The 18,580-nt window shown below is 50.5% G+C and overlaps 3 protein-coding genes and 3 non-coding genes across 9 annotated transcripts; 1 reads left to right on the top strand and 5 right to left on the bottom strand.

Annotated features, from left to right (window-relative positions):
- Window positions 1–93: 93 nt before the first annotated feature.
- LOC147224072 (integrator complex subunit 4-like) lies at window positions 94–12,851 on the bottom strand. Of its 4 annotated transcripts, XM_086165043.1 has the most exons (28): window positions 12,791–12,851; window positions 11,650–11,850; window positions 11,453–11,587; window positions 10,686–10,910; window positions 8,271–8,465; window positions 7,402–7,519; window positions 7,174–7,280; window positions 6,971–7,085; window positions 6,040–6,125; window positions 5,909–5,959; window positions 5,693–5,781; window positions 5,479–5,599; window positions 4,629–4,700; window positions 4,385–4,559; window positions 4,070–4,275; window positions 3,857–3,999; window positions 3,655–3,770; window positions 3,412–3,545; window positions 3,165–3,331; window positions 2,915–3,008; window positions 2,759–2,839; window positions 2,514–2,644; window positions 2,372–2,431; window positions 2,040–2,199; window positions 1,821–1,964; window positions 1,632–1,752; window positions 1,349–1,563; window positions 94–1,252 (listed from the first exon to the last, which is right to left on the bottom strand). In XM_086165043.1, the coding sequence occupies exons 1-27, from the start codon at window positions 12,833–12,835 to the stop codon at window positions 1,385–1,387; spliced, it is 3,471 nt and encodes a 1,156-aa protein (XP_086021169.1). In that variant the 5' UTR covers window positions 12,836–12,851; the 3' UTR covers window positions 94–1,252; window positions 1,349–1,384. The 4 variants fall into 4 exon arrangements, with proteins under 4 accessions (XP_086021169.1, XP_086021165.1, XP_086021166.1 ...); XM_086165039.1 differs by lacking the exons at window positions 10,686–10,910; window positions 11,453–11,587; window positions 11,650–11,850; window positions 12,791–12,851 and adding an exon at window positions 9,479–9,599; XM_086165040.1 differs by lacking the exons at window positions 94–1,252; window positions 1,349–1,563; window positions 1,632–1,752; ... (19 more) ...; window positions 7,402–7,519; window positions 8,271–8,465 and adding an exon at window positions 10,053–10,483 and having other exon boundaries at window positions 10,566–10,910.
- On the top strand, window positions 742–1,298 carry aamdc (adipogenesis associated, Mth938 domain containing). Its single transcript, XM_086165069.1, has 3 exons — window positions 742–885; window positions 961–1,056; window positions 1,119–1,298. The coding sequence occupies exons 1-3, from the start codon at window positions 754–756 to the stop codon at window positions 1,257–1,259; spliced, it is 369 nt and encodes a 122-aa protein (XP_086021195.1). The 5' UTR covers window positions 742–753; the 3' UTR covers window positions 1,260–1,298.
- Window positions 12,852–13,307: 456 nt separating the features above from the next.
- Window positions 13,308–16,799, bottom strand: rps3 (ribosomal protein S3). Its single transcript, XM_086165070.1, has 7 exons — window positions 16,719–16,799; window positions 15,621–15,751; window positions 15,274–15,367; window positions 14,757–14,851; window positions 14,107–14,294; window positions 13,826–14,029; window positions 13,308–13,378 (listed from the first exon to the last, which is right to left on the bottom strand). The coding sequence occupies exons 1-6, from the start codon at window positions 16,746–16,748 to the stop codon at window positions 13,830–13,832; spliced, it is 738 nt and encodes a 245-aa protein (XP_086021196.1). The 5' UTR covers window positions 16,749–16,799; the 3' UTR covers window positions 13,308–13,378; window positions 13,826–13,829.
- Window positions 13,544–13,687, bottom strand: LOC147224071 (small nucleolar RNA SNORD15). Its single transcript, XR_015107515.1, has one exon. It is a non-coding gene; the product is annotated as a small nucleolar RNA SNORD15 (small nucleolar RNA).
- Window positions 14,388–14,538, bottom strand: LOC147224070 (small nucleolar RNA SNORD15). Its single transcript, XR_015107517.1, has one exon. It is a non-coding gene; the product is annotated as a small nucleolar RNA SNORD15 (small nucleolar RNA).
- Window positions 15,085–15,234, bottom strand: LOC147224069 (small nucleolar RNA SNORD15). Its single transcript, XR_015107516.1, has one exon. It is a non-coding gene; the product is annotated as a small nucleolar RNA SNORD15 (small nucleolar RNA).
- Window positions 16,800–18,580: the final 1,781 nt, after the last annotated feature.

Here is an 18,580-nt window from a genome sequence, read left to right as displayed (position 1 = left end):
AACTCACCGTCCTGCAGAACATCTACGAACCGTCTCCTACTTTCAGTAAATATCTGAACAGTGCGCGTTAGTGACGGTAAGAATACAAACATGTGCAAAAACAAGATTTTATTCCATTGAATCACGTCTGGCGGCCGTTTGCGTGCAGCGCCGCGTCCGTCCGCTGGGAGCCGCCGAGCGGCGCGCACGGCGGCCGGGAGAGGACGAAGAAGAGCGGCAGGTAAGAGACGCGACACTCCTGCAGCCGCAGCCGCAGCTGGCTAATCCATAGAAAGTTCGTCTTCTACTTCTATTAACTCACTTTTAGATGAAAAACACACTGACTCCTGTTTATCCTGAACACCTGGCGGGATTAAAACAAAGATGGCGCCCGCACGGAGGGCTATAAATAGCCTAAGCAGGTTATTTATAGTGCACAACGTTATTGCAAAAATAAGACTTTTACTTCTCTAAACAAATATGGGCGTTCCTCTGTGTACTAAAGCGATATAGATTTAAAAGAAATAGCACTTGAAGCTGTCAAATTAAAAACTTCTCCTGGTAGTCATATTTCATAGAATTGAATCCACTCCAACAACTTTATCTCATCTACTAGTTCAAAAGCGTTTGTCCAAGAGTCAGGAGATTCAGTCCAGCAGGAAACAACAACACACTCTATGTATTGACATCTTAAGGGCCGCGGTAAATATCTGTCGGCTTTTCCAGACCCCCTCTCGCTCCTGGACCAGGAAGCACCAGGAGGTCCACCTGACCATGTCTTCTCCAGAGGTCTCCTCGCTGTCCTGGGGTCACATGACCGTGAAGGGCAGCCCGTCCGGCTACAAGGACTGCAAGGTTTGGCCCGGAGGGAGCCGGGCCTGGGACTGGAGGGAGACCGGCACAGACGTGGGTAGAACCAGGATCTGGACACACACTCGCACACACACACACACACTCATCACGTGGGTTCCCCTCCATCAGCACCGGCCGGGGGTCCAACCCGCCGACCTGGAGGAGGTGCTGAGGAAAGGGATCGACCTGTTGGTGATCGGACAGGGGATGAACCAGGCTCTGCAGGTGAGGACTCCATATTTGTAGTTTTTTTCAGTCGGTTGATAAATCGAGTTGCTCGCCTCCAGGTTCCCGCCGCCACTCTGGACTTTGTGAAGCAGAGAGGCGTGGAGGTCAGGGTCCTGCAGACCGAAAAGGCCGTGGCCGAGTACAACAGGCTGGCGGCGGGCGGCGCCAAGGTGGGCGGGGTCTTCCACTCCACCTGCTGACGGGGAGATGTAGAAAATAAAGAGCGTGAAAGCCGGTAATCCAGAATGTTTTATTACAACGAGCGGGCGGTTTAAATGACAGACGCGACCTCCAAATGTCCGAGGAGTGAAAGCCATCCCGCTCCTCAGCGTCTGGCGGGCTTCGGCATGATGTAGACCTTGACCGATTTGCTGAAGGGGATGGTTCCCTCCACGGCGGCCTCGGGCGGCGGCAGCCCCTCCACGCCGTCGCTCCATCCCGGCTTGGCGGCGGCGGAGGAGGAGCTGTAGGCCAGCAGGAGGCGCACCTCGATCTGAGACGGCTCTGGAAGGAGGAGGAGGGCGTCGGGAACCCAAGAGCATCGCACACGGACGGCGGGGTTGGACACTCACCCGTCCACGCCGTGTGAGACAGGTAGACCTGCGTGATCAGGCGGTGTCTGTGGGGTCCGGGCTTCCGGAAGTCTCCGGGTTTGGGATGGATCACGTGACTCTGGCCGTCCGGATACAGAACCTGTGCGAGGAGTTAGCGTTAGCATTGCGGTCCTCCCTCCCTCCCCCGCGGACGAGGCGGACCCGGACCTGCACTTTGACGGTGTTCTGCGGGTCCTGGACGTGCTCCAGCGTGGCGTCCACGTCCAGCGCCACCACCAGGCCCGACGTGAACCTCAGGGGGTTGTCGGACTCCCCCGTGGGCTCGATGATGTTGGCCGTGGCTCGATGGATCTGAGGAGACGGCGGGCGGATCGACCGGTTATCCGGCGGACGCTACGGGTTCTCGGCGCCGACCGCTTCTCCTACCTGTTCGGGAAGCCGCAGCTGCAGCAGGCCGCTCTGGCGGAGCGTGGTCTGCAGGATCTTCACCATCTCCACGGGCTTACAGGACGACAAGCGGGGCAGGAGCTCCAGCAGCTTCTCCACGAAGCCGTCCTGCAGGTGAGGCAGCTCCGCCAGGAAGAGCCTGAGGACGAAGCAACGGCCAGAGGAGCTGAAGCACGTCAGGCTTCGCTCTTCTTCAAGACGACTCGGTCGCAAATGTTCAGAGCCAGAAGCCGGCAGGAAAAATAAAACCTCCTTCCCGTTGGGTTTTCGTAGATAATTATGGGGTGTCTTATAACGGTCGGGTCGATTACCTCTGGAAAGACTCGACGTCCTGCAGGAACTTCTCGCAGCTGCTGATGAGAGGATCCAGCCTGCAGAGGAACAGATAATCAATACTCTGAGGGCAGGTGTAAAACTGTGTGTGTGTGTGTGTGTGTGTGTGTGTGCGCTGACCCCTTCCTGGTGCGAGCGCTCAGGATCAGCTGCAGGGCTTTAGCCTGGAGGCGGACATGGTGGATGGTGGCCACCTGCCGGCTCTCCAGGCCGCTGTACATGAACTCCAGCTTGTAGGTTTCCTCCAGTATCTGGGCAGCAACACACACACACACACACACACACACACACACACACACACACACACACAGAGTCACATAAAGGATTCCAAAGACTCGGGACAAGAGACTAGAGGTTGGGCCGACCTGCTGTGCCGCCGCCGTGGCGGTGACGTTCTGCTTGAGGCAGAGCGGGACGGCCATGTTCCACATCTTCTCCTGGAGAGCCTGGAGGCGGGGCGGGGTCAAAGGTCAGGCGGCAGCCAGTTAAAAACAAACGAAATACTGTGTCCAAACACACACCTTCATGAGCAGCAGCTGGCAGCGCAGGTAGGTGGCGGAGAAATCGGCAGCCCCAGCCAGCTCGGTCTGCAGCTCGCCCAGTCGCTTCAGGTCCCTGGAACACACAGGTGTGTGTGTGTGTGTGTGTGTGTGTGTGTGTGTGTGTGTGTGCATGCACTGTATGAACCCAAACTGATCATCGCTGACAGTATCTATCGTGCGGATCATCTCCTGAACCCGCTGCATGTCGAAGGTCTGGGTGTGTGTGTACCGTATGGTGAAGTTGAGCAGGTCCTGGGCTCCTGGAGCCTCCAGGTTCTGGATGGTGCTGATCCGGTTCAGGCTCTGCTGCAGGAAGAGCTGCGCCGCCTCGACCGAGCCGGAACCTCCGGCGGCGTCCGCCGAGTCCAGCCCGGGCACCTGCTTCCTGCCCGGCAACTAAACACACACACACACACACGCGTGCAGCTTCAGACCAGCGGGTGGCGCTAGATGTGAGGAGAAGGTGTCCTCCTCACCCTGAGGGGCGGGACCAGGTGGGACAGGCTGTCCCTCAGGTAGGCGTGGTGTCTGAAGGTGTGGTCCGAGAAGAGCGCCGGCATGGTGGGACACGACTTGGCGGCGTTGAACACCAGGACCAGGACCGCGATGTCTGACCAGGACGGGTCAAGGACACGTGTGTGTGTTTGGAGCCGACGCACAACTTCTGTTGGAGTGTGTGTGTGTGTGTGTGTGTGTGTGTGTGTGTGTGTGTAGGATACAGGCCGGGTCGTCCATGTCGGGCTCCGGCGTGTCGAAGAACGGGTGTGTGCTGAGCAGCTCTGGAACCAGCGGCAGAACCAGGGTTGGGTGACGGGAACCCAGGAACTTCAAGCACCTGAGGACAGAATCATCTGGTCAACTTCACCTCCGGGGTCGGATCGGGGCGGTCGTCATGGAAACGACCAACTGGTTGAAACTCACTTCCACACCGAGTTGCGGTCGGACGGGTACTTGTTGAGGTTCTTCAGCAGCTCCAGCAGAGCCAGCTGGATGCACTCCTTGGTGGACACGTTGGTGTAGCAGAGCAGCTCGTGCAGAGCTTCCCTGATGTCCCGCGACGAGTCCTGGAGGACGAGGAGAAGGTCAGCGAGGACGGGACGAGGAGGAGGTCGGCGTCTCGGAACGGGGCGTCACCTCCAGCACCGCCAGCACCGTGTCCAGCTGGTCCTCCCGCAGCGTGATGTGGGTGGAGATCTCTCTCAGCACGTGGATGGACTGCAGCCTCACCTCCTCGATCTCGTCGTTGAACATGTCCACCAGGAAGTCCAGGCACTTCTTGGCGAAGCCGGGGGAGGAGCGCGCCAGCTGGCACAGGGCCTCCACGGCGGCGATACGCACCTCTGCGGAGGACGACGGTCGGGGGAGAAGGTACCGGTCAGAGGAGCTACCGGGAGGTCTCCACGGGTGGAACCGCAGGAGATCTCCTCCAGAGCCAGACATCATCCTCACCAAACATCTCGTCCTCCAGACCGTGGACGAAGGCCCCGCAGGCCCCTGAGGCGATGAGGTTCACGGTGTTGGTGTCCACCTTCTCCTTGGGGGCGTCGTCGGCCCACTTCCTGCCGGACGAGAACTCCCCGGAGGCGAAGAGCTCCTTGGCGCGCTCGTGTGCCGTGCGCTTCCTCTGGAGACAGGAAGTAGAAGGGTTCCGGCGGCGTAGCGCGCGTGATGTTTTCATACCGCAAATACTCACCCTGAGGTTGGACATCAGCTTCTTATCCAGAGTTTGGTCCAGGAAGTGGTGGCTGACCTGCTGCATGGAACCCTGAAGGAAACAGGAGACACAAGACAAATTCATGGCTTGGCAGGAAGTGGAGAAGCACAGCTTCCTCATCCCTTCTTCAGAGAACATCCAAGTTCTCCGCCAGGACAGGAGAACTCTTCGGCTCGGCGTCCCTCAGGGCTCCGCTCCAGGACCACGCCTGTTTACCTTTCACCTTCAGCTCTACGGTCAAAAATGCATCGCAGAAGACGACGAAGAGGAAGAAGAGGAGGGAGTCGACATGGACACCATGGAGGTGGAAGCTGCCAGCGTTCATGGAATAATAACCATGGACTATCAGATGACTGAGGTGGTTTTATCTTCTCCCTGCTTCGCTGCCTGAAGAACCCTGTTAGCCGTTAGCGACGCCACACTTATTCTGAACAAAATCCAGATGTTCCTCTGTGAGCCCTGAAGAGCTTGGACCTCTTGGTCACTCCGTTTCTAGCTGCTTCTGTCCATTTTACTAAGAAAACATCTGAGCAGACCAGGATAGCTTTTAAAAACGGTGTTCTGCAAGAAGTATCTACTATCGGATGTGGCTTATGAGTCCCACCAATCACCTGGGAGCTCAGTGGACAGACCCTGAGACGGAGCGGAGATGGTTCTAGGAGCTGCAAAAAGTTCCTACAATGAGAAAGCAGTGAAGAACGCTCCGATGGCCTTTAGAGGTTGCTCTTCAAACCTTGGAGTCAGGTTTAAGACCTTCTAGAAACAGGCTCTTCGATGTGTGTGTGTGTGTGTGTGTGTGTGTGTGTGTGTGTGTGTGTTTGTTTCTCACCAGGGTTTTGGCCGCCTGAACGCGCACCATCCAGGAGCCGTCGCTCACCATGTGGCTGATCTTCCCAAAGGCGTCATCGATCAGGCGGATCTCCTCGTTGGAGGACGGGATGGGCACGATGCTGATGGACAGGGAGGAGCGAAATGATCCACCTCAACCTTGTGTGTGTGTGTGTGTGTGTGTGTGTGTGTATGTGGAGATGAAGTCCTCTCACCTCTCAGGATAGAGCAGACTGAGAACCCAGACCATCTTCACAGCTGCAGAGCGAACCTGCTCGTAATCATCTGCCAGCAGCCAGCAGGCCTGCCAACACACACACACACACACACACACACACACACACACACACACACACACACACACACACACACACACACGGTCAGGAAGCTTCTCTCCATAGTACACACCTGACAGATGGTCAGGTCGCTACCTGGTTATAAATGACCTGCTGGATCTTCATCCCTCTCTCGTGCAGCTGCAGCTGGAACGACAAAGATCAGGCTGCAGTGAGTGGAGATGTTGTGCCTCTGCTGTGGACCATCCACGGGCCGTGACCGTTACCATGGCTTTGATAGCGGCGGTGCGGACCCGGGGGTCCTGGTCGCAGAAGTAGTCGCTGATGATGCTCTGGACGTCCCTGGCTGCTCCTGGAGAGACAGTGTGTGTTTGAAACCCTCCAGAACACAGCGAGAACCTTGACTAGTGAGTAAGTTCTACTTGGGATGTGACGGAGATACAGCTGAGAGCTGAGAGCCTCGTCTGTGAGAAGCCAGGACACATTTATGGGGATTTGGTGCGGCGGACGGCGGGAATGTGGACGGACAAGAGTCGTGGAAAGTTTGATGGTTTTAAAAAGAGGGGCGACTTCTCTCCGTCCATAAATGGAGTTCAGATATTAAGTGGAGGAATTAGCATTTAGCAACACATTCTAGCATTAAGTGTGAAATGAAAAATGAAAAACTCCACCACTGCCAATCTTCATGGTAAAGCCACTTAATATAATCTATTACAATATAATTATAATAATAAAATGTAGTTATAATAATATAATATAATATAATACAATACAAATCTTTGTACTTTTTATGACCTTAAAACACTTAATACCTTTGACTTTGACACTTTAGAGTCTTATTTGTATTTCTTATTCTCCCTCCTTCCTACTATTATTTGTTATTGTTATGTTTTACTTGAAACTCTGGCACAACAATTTCCTTCGGGATAAATAAGTTGTTCTTATTCTTATAATCAGTTTATTTCTTAAAATTCTACTTCATTATGCATCATTATTTTTTACCTTATTTCTTATTTGTTAACCACATTTTTCACATAAAAAAACCTGATGTCTGGATTCAATTCGATTCGTTTTAATGGTAGAAATTTGATTTGCTATACGAGCAAATTGAGCTATGAGCTTGGGAGAAATTCAACTCGTATGTCAAGGTATTAACACCTTTCACACACACACACACACACACACACACACACACACCTAAGGACGTCGCCAGGCCCTCGCCGTCCTTGGCCAGCGGTGTGTCCACCAGGCCCAGACACCCCAGCAGCTGCAGACACTTGTTCCTCACTCCGAAGTAGGTGTCGGACAGATGCTGAACGACAGAGGCAAGGGGACAAGCTTTATAATCATCAACAGTGTGTGTGTGTGTGTGTGTGTGTGTGTGTGTGTGTGTGTGTCACCTTGCAGGCCACATCTATGAGCCTCTGTCTGACTGCAGGACTCTCAGGCAGATGTGAACCGATGACCAGCAGGGTGTCCAGCAGCTGGGCCAGGACCTGATGAGACTCTACACACACACACACACACACATACACACACACACAGACAGACACACACACAGCATGAAAACAAAGGCGAATGTGTTTGTGAGTTAACTAGCGAGACAAACACGGGCGAGTGTCTCGTACTTTCAGAGCTGATGGAGATCATGATGTCGTCCACGATGCAGTCCGGACCGAACCCTTGTGTTTTGGACAGCAGACCCAGCAGGGAGGCGATCTTCAGACGCACAGAGTTATCACTCTCCTGGGAAGGAAGGAAGGAAGGAACACACACACACACACAATTAATTTGAATGTAAAGTTCTTGTAAAGTTGACTCATTTCTTTATGACTCTTCTTTCTTCTGCTCCTCGCTCATTTCTCAGTGACGCTTGAATCTGTCTTCTGGATTCACCTCAGGACAGCAACAACAACAAAAGGTGCTGACAAACTAGTTGAAATAATTATTCTCCAAAACAACCAAGCTTTCAGCCTCCCACCCGGGGCCAGGTCATTAGCAGACACAACAAGAAGGTAAAGACCTTAAAACACTTTGACACTTTATAGTTTTATTTGTATTTCTTATTCTCCCCCCCTTTTTTTCCTGTTTATACAATTTCCTATTATTATTTATTATTGCTATGTTTTACTTGAAACTCTGGCACAATAATTTCCTTCGGGATAGATAAAGTTGTTCTTATTCTTATCTTCAAATCAATTAAAAAGTAAATGATATCACAAAGAAATCACCTGGAAAACAAAGCAAAGAAAACCAAAATTCAGCCTGTAAATACATAGAACTAGATAAAACACATAAAACAAACAAGATGGGACGGCAACCTGCAGGAAACTAACATACCAACATCCTACATTACATTCCATTACATTGCATTTGGCAGACGCTTTTATCCAAAGCGACTTACAATAGACACTAACATACTAACATACTGCGATGAGATATTAGCTCAGAAACGACGGCGTGCCCTGTGTTTCCCCCTGGAGTGATGCTTCCTCACCTTGTAGTAGTGCTCCAGCAGGATGCGCACCACCCCCTCCACGCTCTCCGCCTCCACCGGCTTGCGTGCAAACTGCAGCAGGTACTGCAGGGCGTCGGTGGAGTTGGTGGCCTTGCAGAGGTCAATGTGCAGCGCCGCAGACTTGCTGGGCTTGGACAGACGTAGTTTCTTGGCCGGAACATCTTCGTGGGGGATCTGTTGGCAGACGGCATGGGAAAAAAATCACAATTCTGCCCGCAATTCAAACAAATTGCAAACAATATTTTATTGTATTTCTTATTCTCCCTCCTTCCTATTATTATCTATTACTGTTCTGTTTTTGCTTGAAACTCTGGCACAACAATTTCCTTCGGGATAAATAAAGGTGTTCTCATCTCGTCTCAATTCTTATCTTTAGTATCATGCAGTTGCGGTAAATATCATGCCAGAAACTGCAGATGAGTAAAAGCCTTATTCATTTTTTATTTATTTTTTAATCCTTTCCGTGTTTGTTCCCATCCCTGATATTTCATGTCAGGTGTGAAGAAAATTACCTGCACACTGTTTGTGTGCCGGTTGTTTTCTTGAAACTTTTGGAATTACAGGTAGCTGCTTTTCATACAAAATCAATAAACTCAGTTTAATAACAATATAACTTGGATACTAACACCGGATTATTATAGTTTAAACACCCACATCTTTTCTTCAGTTAATAAAAGGTTTGCAGTGTCTCTACAAAGTCTACTATTCTTCATGAACATGTTGCTTAGAAGTCCTTTGGCAGTGTTTTTCAATAACAAAAACCATTTTGTTCTTGTTTTGAAAATAAAGAGGTTTATTGTTTGGATCCGACGACGTGGAAAACGTTTGGAAAACTTGATTAGACCTTAAAGTGCTGCTTTGCTTTCCTTCTCTGTTGTGCCACTTCTGAATATACATATTTTGTTGTGTGATGTGAACACTGCTCGGAAAGGTGTCATAAAATTACAAAATCGGTGTCCGTAATCTCGGTTTTAGTCAGTTTTCATTCAAATGTCATCAAATCAGGTCTTGTTTGTGTTTATTAGTGAATCTCAGCAGGCACCTGAGTGGAGCAAACATGCTAGCTAGCCCGCTAGCTACGCCTCTTACTTTAATAGCGTTAGCCGACAAGCTCGCTTTCTTAGCGTTAAAGAATTGGTCGGATTTATTTAATTTCTAACCCGGGAAAAGAAAGAAGCGTGTCTGACCTGCACGACTTTGGTAAATTCCTCATAAACGCGCTTTTTCAGATGCGCTGCCATCTTCTTGGAAAGGGAACAGTTAGCGGCTAGCTTTGCAGCGTAGCAGCTAGTGATGCTAACTGTTCCCGTCGGGCTTCCGTAGCCTGTAGCATTAGCTACGGAAGCCGAGCGCTAAGTAGCTTCCGCTAATGGCGACAACAATAATCATTTAAAAAATCGCGTTTTGTAAATGTTGCGCTTTGAATTAAATGCACGAGTTTTTAAAATACAAAACAAATAAAAAAAATTATAGCCGACTGAAATATCGATATTTTCCAAACGATGACTGAATAAGTGTGTATAATCGTCATGTTTTAAAAATATTATTTCACATCTTTTTATTGTTCATTTAAGGATATAAAGAATGTGAACTAAGATAAAGAATGTAGACAGAAGGAATCAGCACAGTGGCAAAAGTGTGGTTTGCACCAGATTGAGGACGATAAAGAAAATATTAACCAGGATGGGGTGAAATGTGTTGCGTTACGAGATGGTGCCGAATTGCAGCAACAACAACAAAAGAGCACTTGAATGTTTATTCAGAAACAGAACTTTTTATTCATTGACAAAACATGGATTCTCACATAAACATCTATATTAGATTTATTTATTTAAACATTATTTGACTGCACTGTGATGTAATTCATACGGTTTCATTAAGTAACCATATTCAACAAACGATTAAAAACAGCTTAACAACAGACAAAAGGATATAAACCTTCACAATGTTTTCCCGACGTGGATCCGACACAAACAATAAACTCTTCATGTCCGTCAAGAAATGTCAATAAGCACCGAAATTAGTGATCAGCAGCTGATGATTGGTTTTTCGGTCAGTCTGATATGAAACTCACGATTAAAGAGGTCTGCAAAACTTTCTCACGGTAAAAACTGTACACGCAAAAAGGGAAAAACGTAGTCGCACATGTAGTCGTCCTTCAACCTCGTCCTAGAAGAACGTCAGGAAATGACCTGAGGAGAAAAGGATAAATCAGCTGAAACGGAAGGTGACATAAACCCAATCCCCGGGAGACGCCAGGGCTCGGCGTCCAACCTGTTGCCACGGAAACTCTTCCGAGCCTTCCCGTCACCACCACGTGAAGATGACTTTGTAGAAGCAGTCGTAGGTCTTGGCCAGGAAGATCTTCTCCATCACGTGCGGCTTCACCTCCACCCTGTAGCCCCGGCTGCGGATGTCGGCGGCGACGCAGTCCAGCAGGTCCTGCACGGTCGGCGAGGCCTTCCAGGGTCCGAACGTCACCACCGACTCCTTGTTGGCGTCCAGGCTGCTGAGGGCGTTGTCATAGTGACCCAGGTCCTCCTCCGTCCGGAGGACGCAGATCATGATGGTGGAGCGGCGGGCGGCGACGGCCTCCGCTCGGGCCACACGGATCATCACCTGGAGGAGGAAGTGGACATCCACTCATCATTTACTCTGCTTGTACAGCACTCAGAGTCACCAGGGGCTGGAGGCCAACCAAGTTGGGCAAGAGGGGGAGTTCAGAGGGGGAGTTCACCCTAGGTCGAGCACAAGGTCACAAATACAAACATACAGACGTTCAACCTCACGTTCTTGCGTCATGTGGAGACACAACTATTCGCCTTCTGCTTCAGAAGCCGTATAGACAACAACCATTCATCCTCTCCTTCACAAGTCACATAGAAGCATACAAGTCACACCTCTGGACAAGTAGGGTCAAACACGTGATGAACCCGGAGAACTCGGGGGAACCCCTCGCAGACATGGGGGAGAACATGAAGACTCTGTAACGAAAGGCTCCATGTAGGGACCTTCTTGCTATGAGAAGGACATGCTCACCTCTGTGCCGCCCGCTCCCTGAATGATTTGCATGAAACTTGTTTTCAGGTCATAATTCTGATTGATTGTTCAAGACGTTCACTGTGACTTGATTTGTTTGCTGGAGGAGGACCCTGACTGACCTCAATGTTCTCCTTGTAATGCGGGACTCTGGACAGGAACTGCTGGCGTCCAACCATCTCGCCAAATAGCTGCGGGGTTTCTTCCAGACGCTTTACCATCGGCGTGATGTTGTAGTGCAGAGCTTCCTGGTGGACCTGCAGGAGAGTCAGTCAGCACTAAAGCATTTCTACAGCATTTGTGTGAGAAGTTGGAGGACCTGCAGGACGTGCTCGGTGGGCAGCCGCTCGCACCGCAGGAAGTCCAGGATAGCTCCGAAGTGCGTCCCGTCCCGATCGACGAAGCAGCGTCCCTGGCCGTCGAAGCGCATCTTGGCCAGCTGGGAGTCCGGGATCTTTCTGAGCGTGCTCAGTGACGTGGTGAACACGTGACCTCCCACGTTCAGGTGCACCGTCTCCTGCTGGGGAAAGCACATCTTCATCTTCACTTCTAATATCCTGGAAAGTTGAAGCCGGAGGTGAGGCTACATCAGGGAGCAACTCTGAGTCCCTTCCAGTTCACTATCCGGTGAGGGTTGACAGGAATCTCCATGTATGCAGATGACACCCCGATGTCTACTGAGAGCAGCAAGAGGAACATCTAGAGCGGTGGAGGCATGAAGGTGAGCTGCAGCAAGACGGAGTGTAGGTGTGAAGGAGAGGGACACAATGGAAGGGTGGGGCTACAGGGAGTGGAGATGAAGTACCGAGGGTCAACATTCCAGAGCCGTGGAGCGGAGGTGGACAAACCTGAGCAAGCAGGTTGGAACGAGTGGACTAAAGTGCTTAAAAGAAAGGTGTAGAAGATGGAGGTGAAGAGCAGCCATGGTGTCTGGTGTGGAGACCCTGAGGGGAGACAGGAAGCAGCAGAGGTGAAGACGTGGGGTTCTCCTTGGGAAAGGATCAGGAAGGAGTCCATCGGAGCATGTGTTCTGGACGCTCTGGAGATACAGTCACAATGAGATGGTTTAGACATGGACAGAGGAGAAGATCTAGGGAGGAGGATGCTGTGGGTGGAGGAGGTCTAGAAGAAGAACAAAGCAGGTTAGTTAGAAGGAGAGGTTAGGTGGAGGCAGGTGCACGGATCTTCTCTCAGCTCTTTCACGTTTCAAGCAAACATGACTTTTTTAGGTTAAACTTTTTCCGGGTTTCCATCGAGTTGCACTAAAAGTGACTTCCGGTCAGGCGGGGCGAACCCACGCAGGCCGTGGATCCGGAGGGGAAAGGGTTGTTCTAGAAAAACCGTGACAACTAAACAGCTGGTCACCCGTGGAACCGATTAAACGGAGAAACAACCAGAACTCCCGAGGCTTCCGGTGGCGCGGACCGTCCGCGCCTGCATCCGGTGGCGGCGCGTCTTACCGGAGAAGACGGCTTCCCCGGGGCTTTCAGGTCCGGGAGGCTCATCCTCGCAGCTCCGCGGCACCGGATGTGTGTGTGTGTGTGTGTGTGTTGGGGGCGTGTCCTAACCCGGACGCGCCGCCCGATTGGCTCCGAGGCGCGTCGTTAAACGTAATCCGGAAGGAAAGACGCCAAATTCACACTTCCTGCTTCAGAGTGCAACTTTTATTTTTGTTATTGCCTTGGTTTTGAAAGTATTAAAACATCCCTAAATGAATTGCACGTCACTTCCGAAACAAAAAGCATGTTTCCTAATTCAAAGCAAACAGTTGTGTTTTTCCTGAGGTCACTAATAAACGAAGGCTGATCCTTTTCTTTGTTTCATCTCCCTGTTTAGACCTCCGTGTCCAGGTGACTTTAGAAGATTAAAATCCCGTGTCAGACAGGAAGTGGGCAGCGGCGTCTCGCCTCCTCTGCACCGCTTCACTCCCAGGGTCGCATTCCAGGGTTTTCCGGGACAGAAAAACACAAAACGACATTGGTTTTCCAACTTTTATTGTTTTTGTACAGAAAAAGCAGACTCCTCTTCCTTGCAGGGAAACCGGAAACCTGAGGAGGCCAAGAGCAGACAATCAGGACCGCTTCCTTTCATTGTTTTGGGAAACAGAACAATTTTAGAATAATTTTCTGGGCTTCAGAATGCGAGTCACTCTCAGACCCCTCAATCCCCCCCTTGGAGCCTGATCCGGTCCAGGGCCTGAACCAGGTCAGAACCCTCCTCAGACAAATGCCTCAAACGTCTTCAACCGATGGGACTCCCCTCCGAGGGTCCGGGTCCGACCCACAGAACGTGGACCGGAGCCGGCGGCCCTCGGGGCAGAAGCCCCGCTCCGACTCGTCATCGTATCATCACAGAAGGGTTTTTCGGTTCTGATCTGGGTTCTTGACTGAGGACACCGGGAACCCCTGGACTGCAGGCTCTATTTGTACTCTTCCCCTCCGGATGGACTCCCCCGACCCCGTTGCTAGGCTACCGACCCCCCCGCGAGGTCTCACCCGCTCAGGCGGTGGGCACCGGCGCCCCCTGGGGCATGACGGGCACCTCCGGCTTGGCGCCCTTCTGCTCGGACATGGGCGTGGTGGGCAGCTGCTCCTCCTTGGGCTCCACGATGCTGACGTGGTCGGGCAGGGGCTTCTTGGGGCCGATCTTCCCGCTGGGGTCCCAGGGCAGCATGATCTTCACCTTGATGCCCAGCACGCCTGAGGACACGAGAACCCGGGTCAGCGCTTCGGACGGTTCGGTCGGCGCGGCGTCGGCGCGACGGCCGTAGACGTACCCTGTCGCAGCAGGACGTGGCGGACGGCCGTGTCGACGTAGTAGTTGACGGGGTCTCCGCTGTGGATCATCAGGCCGTCCACAAACTTCATGGACTTGGCCCTCTGGCCCCTCAGCTTGCCGGAGACCACCACCTCGCAGCCCTTGGCGCCGCTCTCCATGATGAACCTCAGGACGCCGTAGCAGGCCCTGGACAGACCGGATCGTTTCAGATTACAGACAGACCTCTCGGCCGCCACTCCTCCTCCACGGTTCACTACAACCGTCCATTACATCTCCAACCCTCCTCAGACAAATGCCTCAATGTCTTCAACTGAAATAAGACCCCGTGCTCCGGAGACCTGGACCGAAACCGCAGAACGAGGTTCCGGTCCAGGTCACCCGCGGAGTCGCCGGGGTCCCGTTCAGACTCGTCATCGACTCATCATCGAAGGGAAGCGCTGGAGCAGATTCTTCTCCACGAGTTAGTGTCCAAACAGGACCGCAGAGCATCTGACCTGCTCGTCTTATTTATCAGAGACCCTTCAGAGTCGAACACCTCGGGCTCAGTGGAGCTCCTGAGAACGCCAGCTCGATAGGTCAAGTCCTGGCCAGAGTTCCTGCCCGGGCACGGATCAGCGCCGGGCTTTTCAGGCGACAGGGTGAACCCACCTTCTCACGGCGAGTCCTCCCAGCAGCTTGTAGCGCAGGGACTCGGCCTGGGCGATGGCGCAGAGGCCACGGGTGGCCACCTTCTCGGCGTACAGCTGCAAACCGGAGGACAGACGGGTCAGCCCGGCACGCAAACCCTCTCAACAACGGCAGTATCGCATTTTAAATACCCCAAAATAACCCTGCGTGGAGAATTTCCCGACCGTCCAGGAGGGCAAGGTTCATTTAGGACACTCAGCTTCACATCCATGGAAAATCTATGTTTTCCAAGAATGGACGGGAAGCCTGGGTTGAAATCTCCTAGAAGCTCTGGCCGCCAGGCTCCAACCCTTCTCAGACAAATGCCTCAGCGTCTTCATGAGGAACGGGCCGATGGTCCCGAGGGCCCGGAGCAGAACCACAGAACGTGGACCCGCACCGGGAGTCCACGGGACCGGAGCGAGCCCGGCTCCGTCTCGTCATCGTATCATCACTGAAGGGACTAACGGCCGCCGACGGTCCGCCCAGGTCAGCTTACCTCCACATTGCCCTCAGGGAAGCCGAACCTCTTCTGGACCACGGCGGTCAGCTCTCTGATCCGACGGCCCTTCTCTCCCAGAACGTTCTGGGTCCTGGAGACAAACACCAGCTGTTAGAGGTCACCTTCTGCCCCCGCTGTCACCCTGATGCTAACAGCTACATGAAGGATGGGAGGAACCCAGTGGAGCAGATTCTAAGGTTTGATCAGGAGATGGATCTTTATCCACCATGACCAGCAGAGAAGCGGAGATGGAGCTCTAGAACCCCAGCTCTGGGAGCAGATCCTTTCAACCTGAAGAGCTTCACTAGTGCTGACTAGATACAGACATCTGATCTCATACAGACCTCGTGGCCAGGATGATGATCTCCATCCTGGTCGGAGTCACGCGCACCTCCACGCCCGAGTAGCCATCCTCAGCAAGCTCACGAGTCAGGAACTCGTTCAGCTCGGCCTTGAAGATACCGTCTGAGACAAACTGATGGTCAGAGAAGGTAGGACAGCATCCGGTTAGCAAATTCTCAATACCGTCCCACTAAACCTATATTTCACATAACTTTAGACTTAGGTTTTCTCTGTTTTGAACTGGGCGGCATTAAAACACTGTTTTGGAGTTGATGGAAACCTTTTGATTTCATGTTTTGAACAAATGAAAGGGTTTCAATTGCAAAAACCTCAATTCCGCATTGAGACAAGGAACAAAACCGAATGACAGCGTTCACCTTACTTTTGAAAAGGTGATGCAAATGCATACAAGCGTAGAACTACAGCGTAAAACTATATTGATAATACCTTTCCAATTGTGGTTGGACTTGAAAACAAGAAAGCTTTCATGTGACCACGGTTTTTGCGTTCAGAACAGGTCAGTGTCATTTAATCCTAAAATCCAGAGCTGCAAACTTTTGGATCCAGAAATGAATGAAGTTAAGGACTCATATGAACCTTGATTTTACTTTTTATTAAAGGGTTAGGTGAAAAGTAATCTAAGAGGTTCCTCCGGTTTTCACTCTTCTTTCTCAGTCTTGGTGTAAATTAAGAAAAAAACAGCCAGGTTCCCGCAAGGTTCGTTCTAAGGGTCGTTAGCCGGAGGATGCTAGCTTCCAGTTTAGCGCCGCACTCTCCCAAACTCAACTTTTAAAACCCATATGAAAACTTTGAAAACGACAATTCGTCCCGTTTACGGGTTCGACAGCCGGGGTGCCAAATGCGGGTGTGTATAGTTAGTCATATTTAGAGGTTGCGGTTCAGTTTCACGGCCCGAGTAGAGCCATGTTAGCTAGCCGGCCAAGGGTGCTCTGACACTGGGAGCATCTGGATTAATCCTCGGTGGTCGAGATGCGAACGGCCACATCCATCACCACAGCGGAGCGGAGATGATTAAAACTTCCACACGGAGACTCCATTTTCTCTCCGAAACACTATTTTCTGAATAAAAAGACACCAACCTTCCTCTTCTTGGAGATTTGCACCGACATGATTCTGCGGGCCGTAGACAGGAAAGGACGCTCAGGAGAGGCGGAAATGTATTTATACCAAAATGCTGACTTCCGGTGACGTCACAAAAATGCGACTGGGACTTGTAGTTTTTTTTAGGTCACTCGCCTGTCCATCGTACTCAGTACTTCGTCTGATTTCATTTCAATTATTTCTGATGTTATAAATGCTGTACTAAAAAGTTAACGTGGTTTCAGCTGCTCCTAGTAGTACAAAAATATATTAATTATTATTATTAATTCAATTATTTAATTATATTTTATATAATTATATAAAAACGCATCTAAATGCATGTGAGGGCTTTCACAAGTAAAGACATGACGAACAGACAACACAGATATAAAGAAAAGGCGGTTCTATTTCTGTTGTTTCTTGCTCTTCTAATATTAGCCATATCATGAAGGGGAAATTCGAAAGGAGGAGACTTTTAGCTTTCAGTTCAATTCAAAACTCTTTGCAAGTAAATATTTGTTTCTGCAGGATGACACCAAGGCCTTTCCATGCAAATCTTGAATCAGTTTTAAAAACGACTCAAAGGACTCCTGTGTTTGGCGTCATCTTATGGTCAAAATGAAGAACAACAAGTGAAAGCCTCATGACAACTGTGGAAACTTTTAAATGTCACTTTTTCCCATCTTATCTAGAGTACGCGTCCAGATTTTGCACCAAAATAAATACCTGACTCCACATTCGACGGCGGAGGCTCACAGTCCACTGCAAAAAAATCCACACGTTTCACATATTTCCAGCCAAAGCTTTGCTTTTTATTTGGCTGACGGCAGAGGATTCAATAATTTACAGTACAATGATCATGTGAAATTGTTCGTCTTAACTTTAGCCTGTTTCCCAGCTGCGTATGGAAATCACACTGCAAATGATTTGCAAAATTATGATCTGAAGTCATTGTAAAATACTTTATGTATTCATTCGCGCCACCTTCTTCGTAGCTGGACGTTGCCCTCGCACAGAAGGAGATGGAGAGTTTTCAAGAACGATAAAAATGACTCGAGGCAAATTACAAAAACACACAAAAATAAATCTCACTTGTGCAATTTTTTTCGCATGAAAGCGGTAAAAGGATGGAACCATGAGATGATGTGAGCTCATTGTCCGTGTTCATCCAGAGGAATCACCTTCCACCGCGGCTCAAACGGGTCACTATTTTAACTAGTTCACATAAAACAGTGCGGTCAAACATTCACGGGTGAAGAAAGCGAAAGTTGAAATGAAAAACATTGAAAAAAGGCACTTTTTCAGGAAATGTAAGGCAAGGCGGGGCGTTGGAGACAATGGATTTTGATTCCTGATCTTTGATCGGCTCTGAAAAACAAAGGTCTTTTCAAAGCTTCTGTTTTGAGGCCTCGCTGGCGTTGCTTCAGACGCTCCTCTGTGGTGCCAGAATGAACAACAAACAACTTTGACCTCCTGGACACACATTTGTTTTACTGGCCGCTAAACATAACTGCTACTTTGTTCCTGTCCTCATGTGACAGATTGTCCTCTTGTTTTTACCCTTTTATTGACGTTGCCTCCGTCTATCAACCTTAATTTATTAACGTTGGCACACTCGCGCCTCGTGAAATCAGACATCATGTTCCTACGAAATCCGGGACCGAGTTCCGGCAGCAGGATGGAGTGACGCTTCGTAAAGCCAAATGTTTTACTTGGACTGAAACAACCGTGCGTTGCATAAATAAATACATTTGTGAAATTTGACATCATTATACGTAGTTTTAACTGGAAGGCACGTCGTTGTGGATAGTGCAGTCTTAGGTATCTCTTGCTAGCTCTCTCTCCGTTTTATATCTTCTTC

The sequence above is a fragment of the Fistularia commersonii genome, chromosome 18, assembly GCF_037954325.1.
Source record: "Fistularia commersonii isolate RoL2024-O1a breed Wild chromosome 18, RoL_Fcom_v1.0, whole genome shotgun sequence".
Classification (NCBI taxonomy): Eukaryota; Metazoa; Chordata; class Actinopteri; order Syngnathiformes; family Fistulariidae; genus Fistularia; species Fistularia commersonii.
Note: the sequence above shows the minus strand (reverse complement) of the source record. Positions and strands in the feature narration are given on the sequence as shown.

Coding starts and splice junctions, on each gene's coding strand:
- aamdc (XM_086165069.1), top strand. CDS start 754: ATGTCTTCTCCAGAGGTCTCCTCGCTGTCCTGGGGTCACATGACCGTG. Junction 886..960: donor GGAGGGAGACCGGCACAGAC/GTGGGTAGAACC, acceptor CCCCTCCATCAG/CACCGGCCGGGGGTCCAACC. Junction 1,057..1,118: donor GGATGAACCAGGCTCTGCAG/GTGAGGACTCCA, acceptor GCTCGCCTCCAG/GTTCCCGCCGCCACTCTGGA.
- LOC147224072 (XM_086165043.1), bottom strand. CDS start 12,835: ATGAGCCTCCCGGACCTGAAAGCCCCGGGGAAGCCGTCTTCTCCG. Junction 11,851..12,790: donor CGGGGAAGCCGTCTTCTCCG/GTAAGACGCGCC, acceptor TGCTTTCCCCAG/CAGGAGACGGTGCACCTGAA. Junction 10,911..11,452: donor ATTACAAGGAGAACATTGAG/GTCAGTCAGGGT, acceptor TTCCTCCTCCAG/GTGATGATCCGTGTGGCCCG.
- rps3 (XM_086165070.1), bottom strand. CDS start 16,748: ATGTCGGTGCAAATCTCCAAGAAGAGGAAG. Junction 15,752..16,718: donor AAATCTCCAAGAAGAGGAAG/GTTGGTGTCTTT, acceptor TCTGACCATCAG/TTTGTCTCAGACGGTATCTT. Junction 14,030..14,106: donor CCACGTCCTGCTGCGACAGG/GTACGTCTACGG, acceptor TCGTGTCCTCAG/GCGTGCTGGGCATCAAGGTG.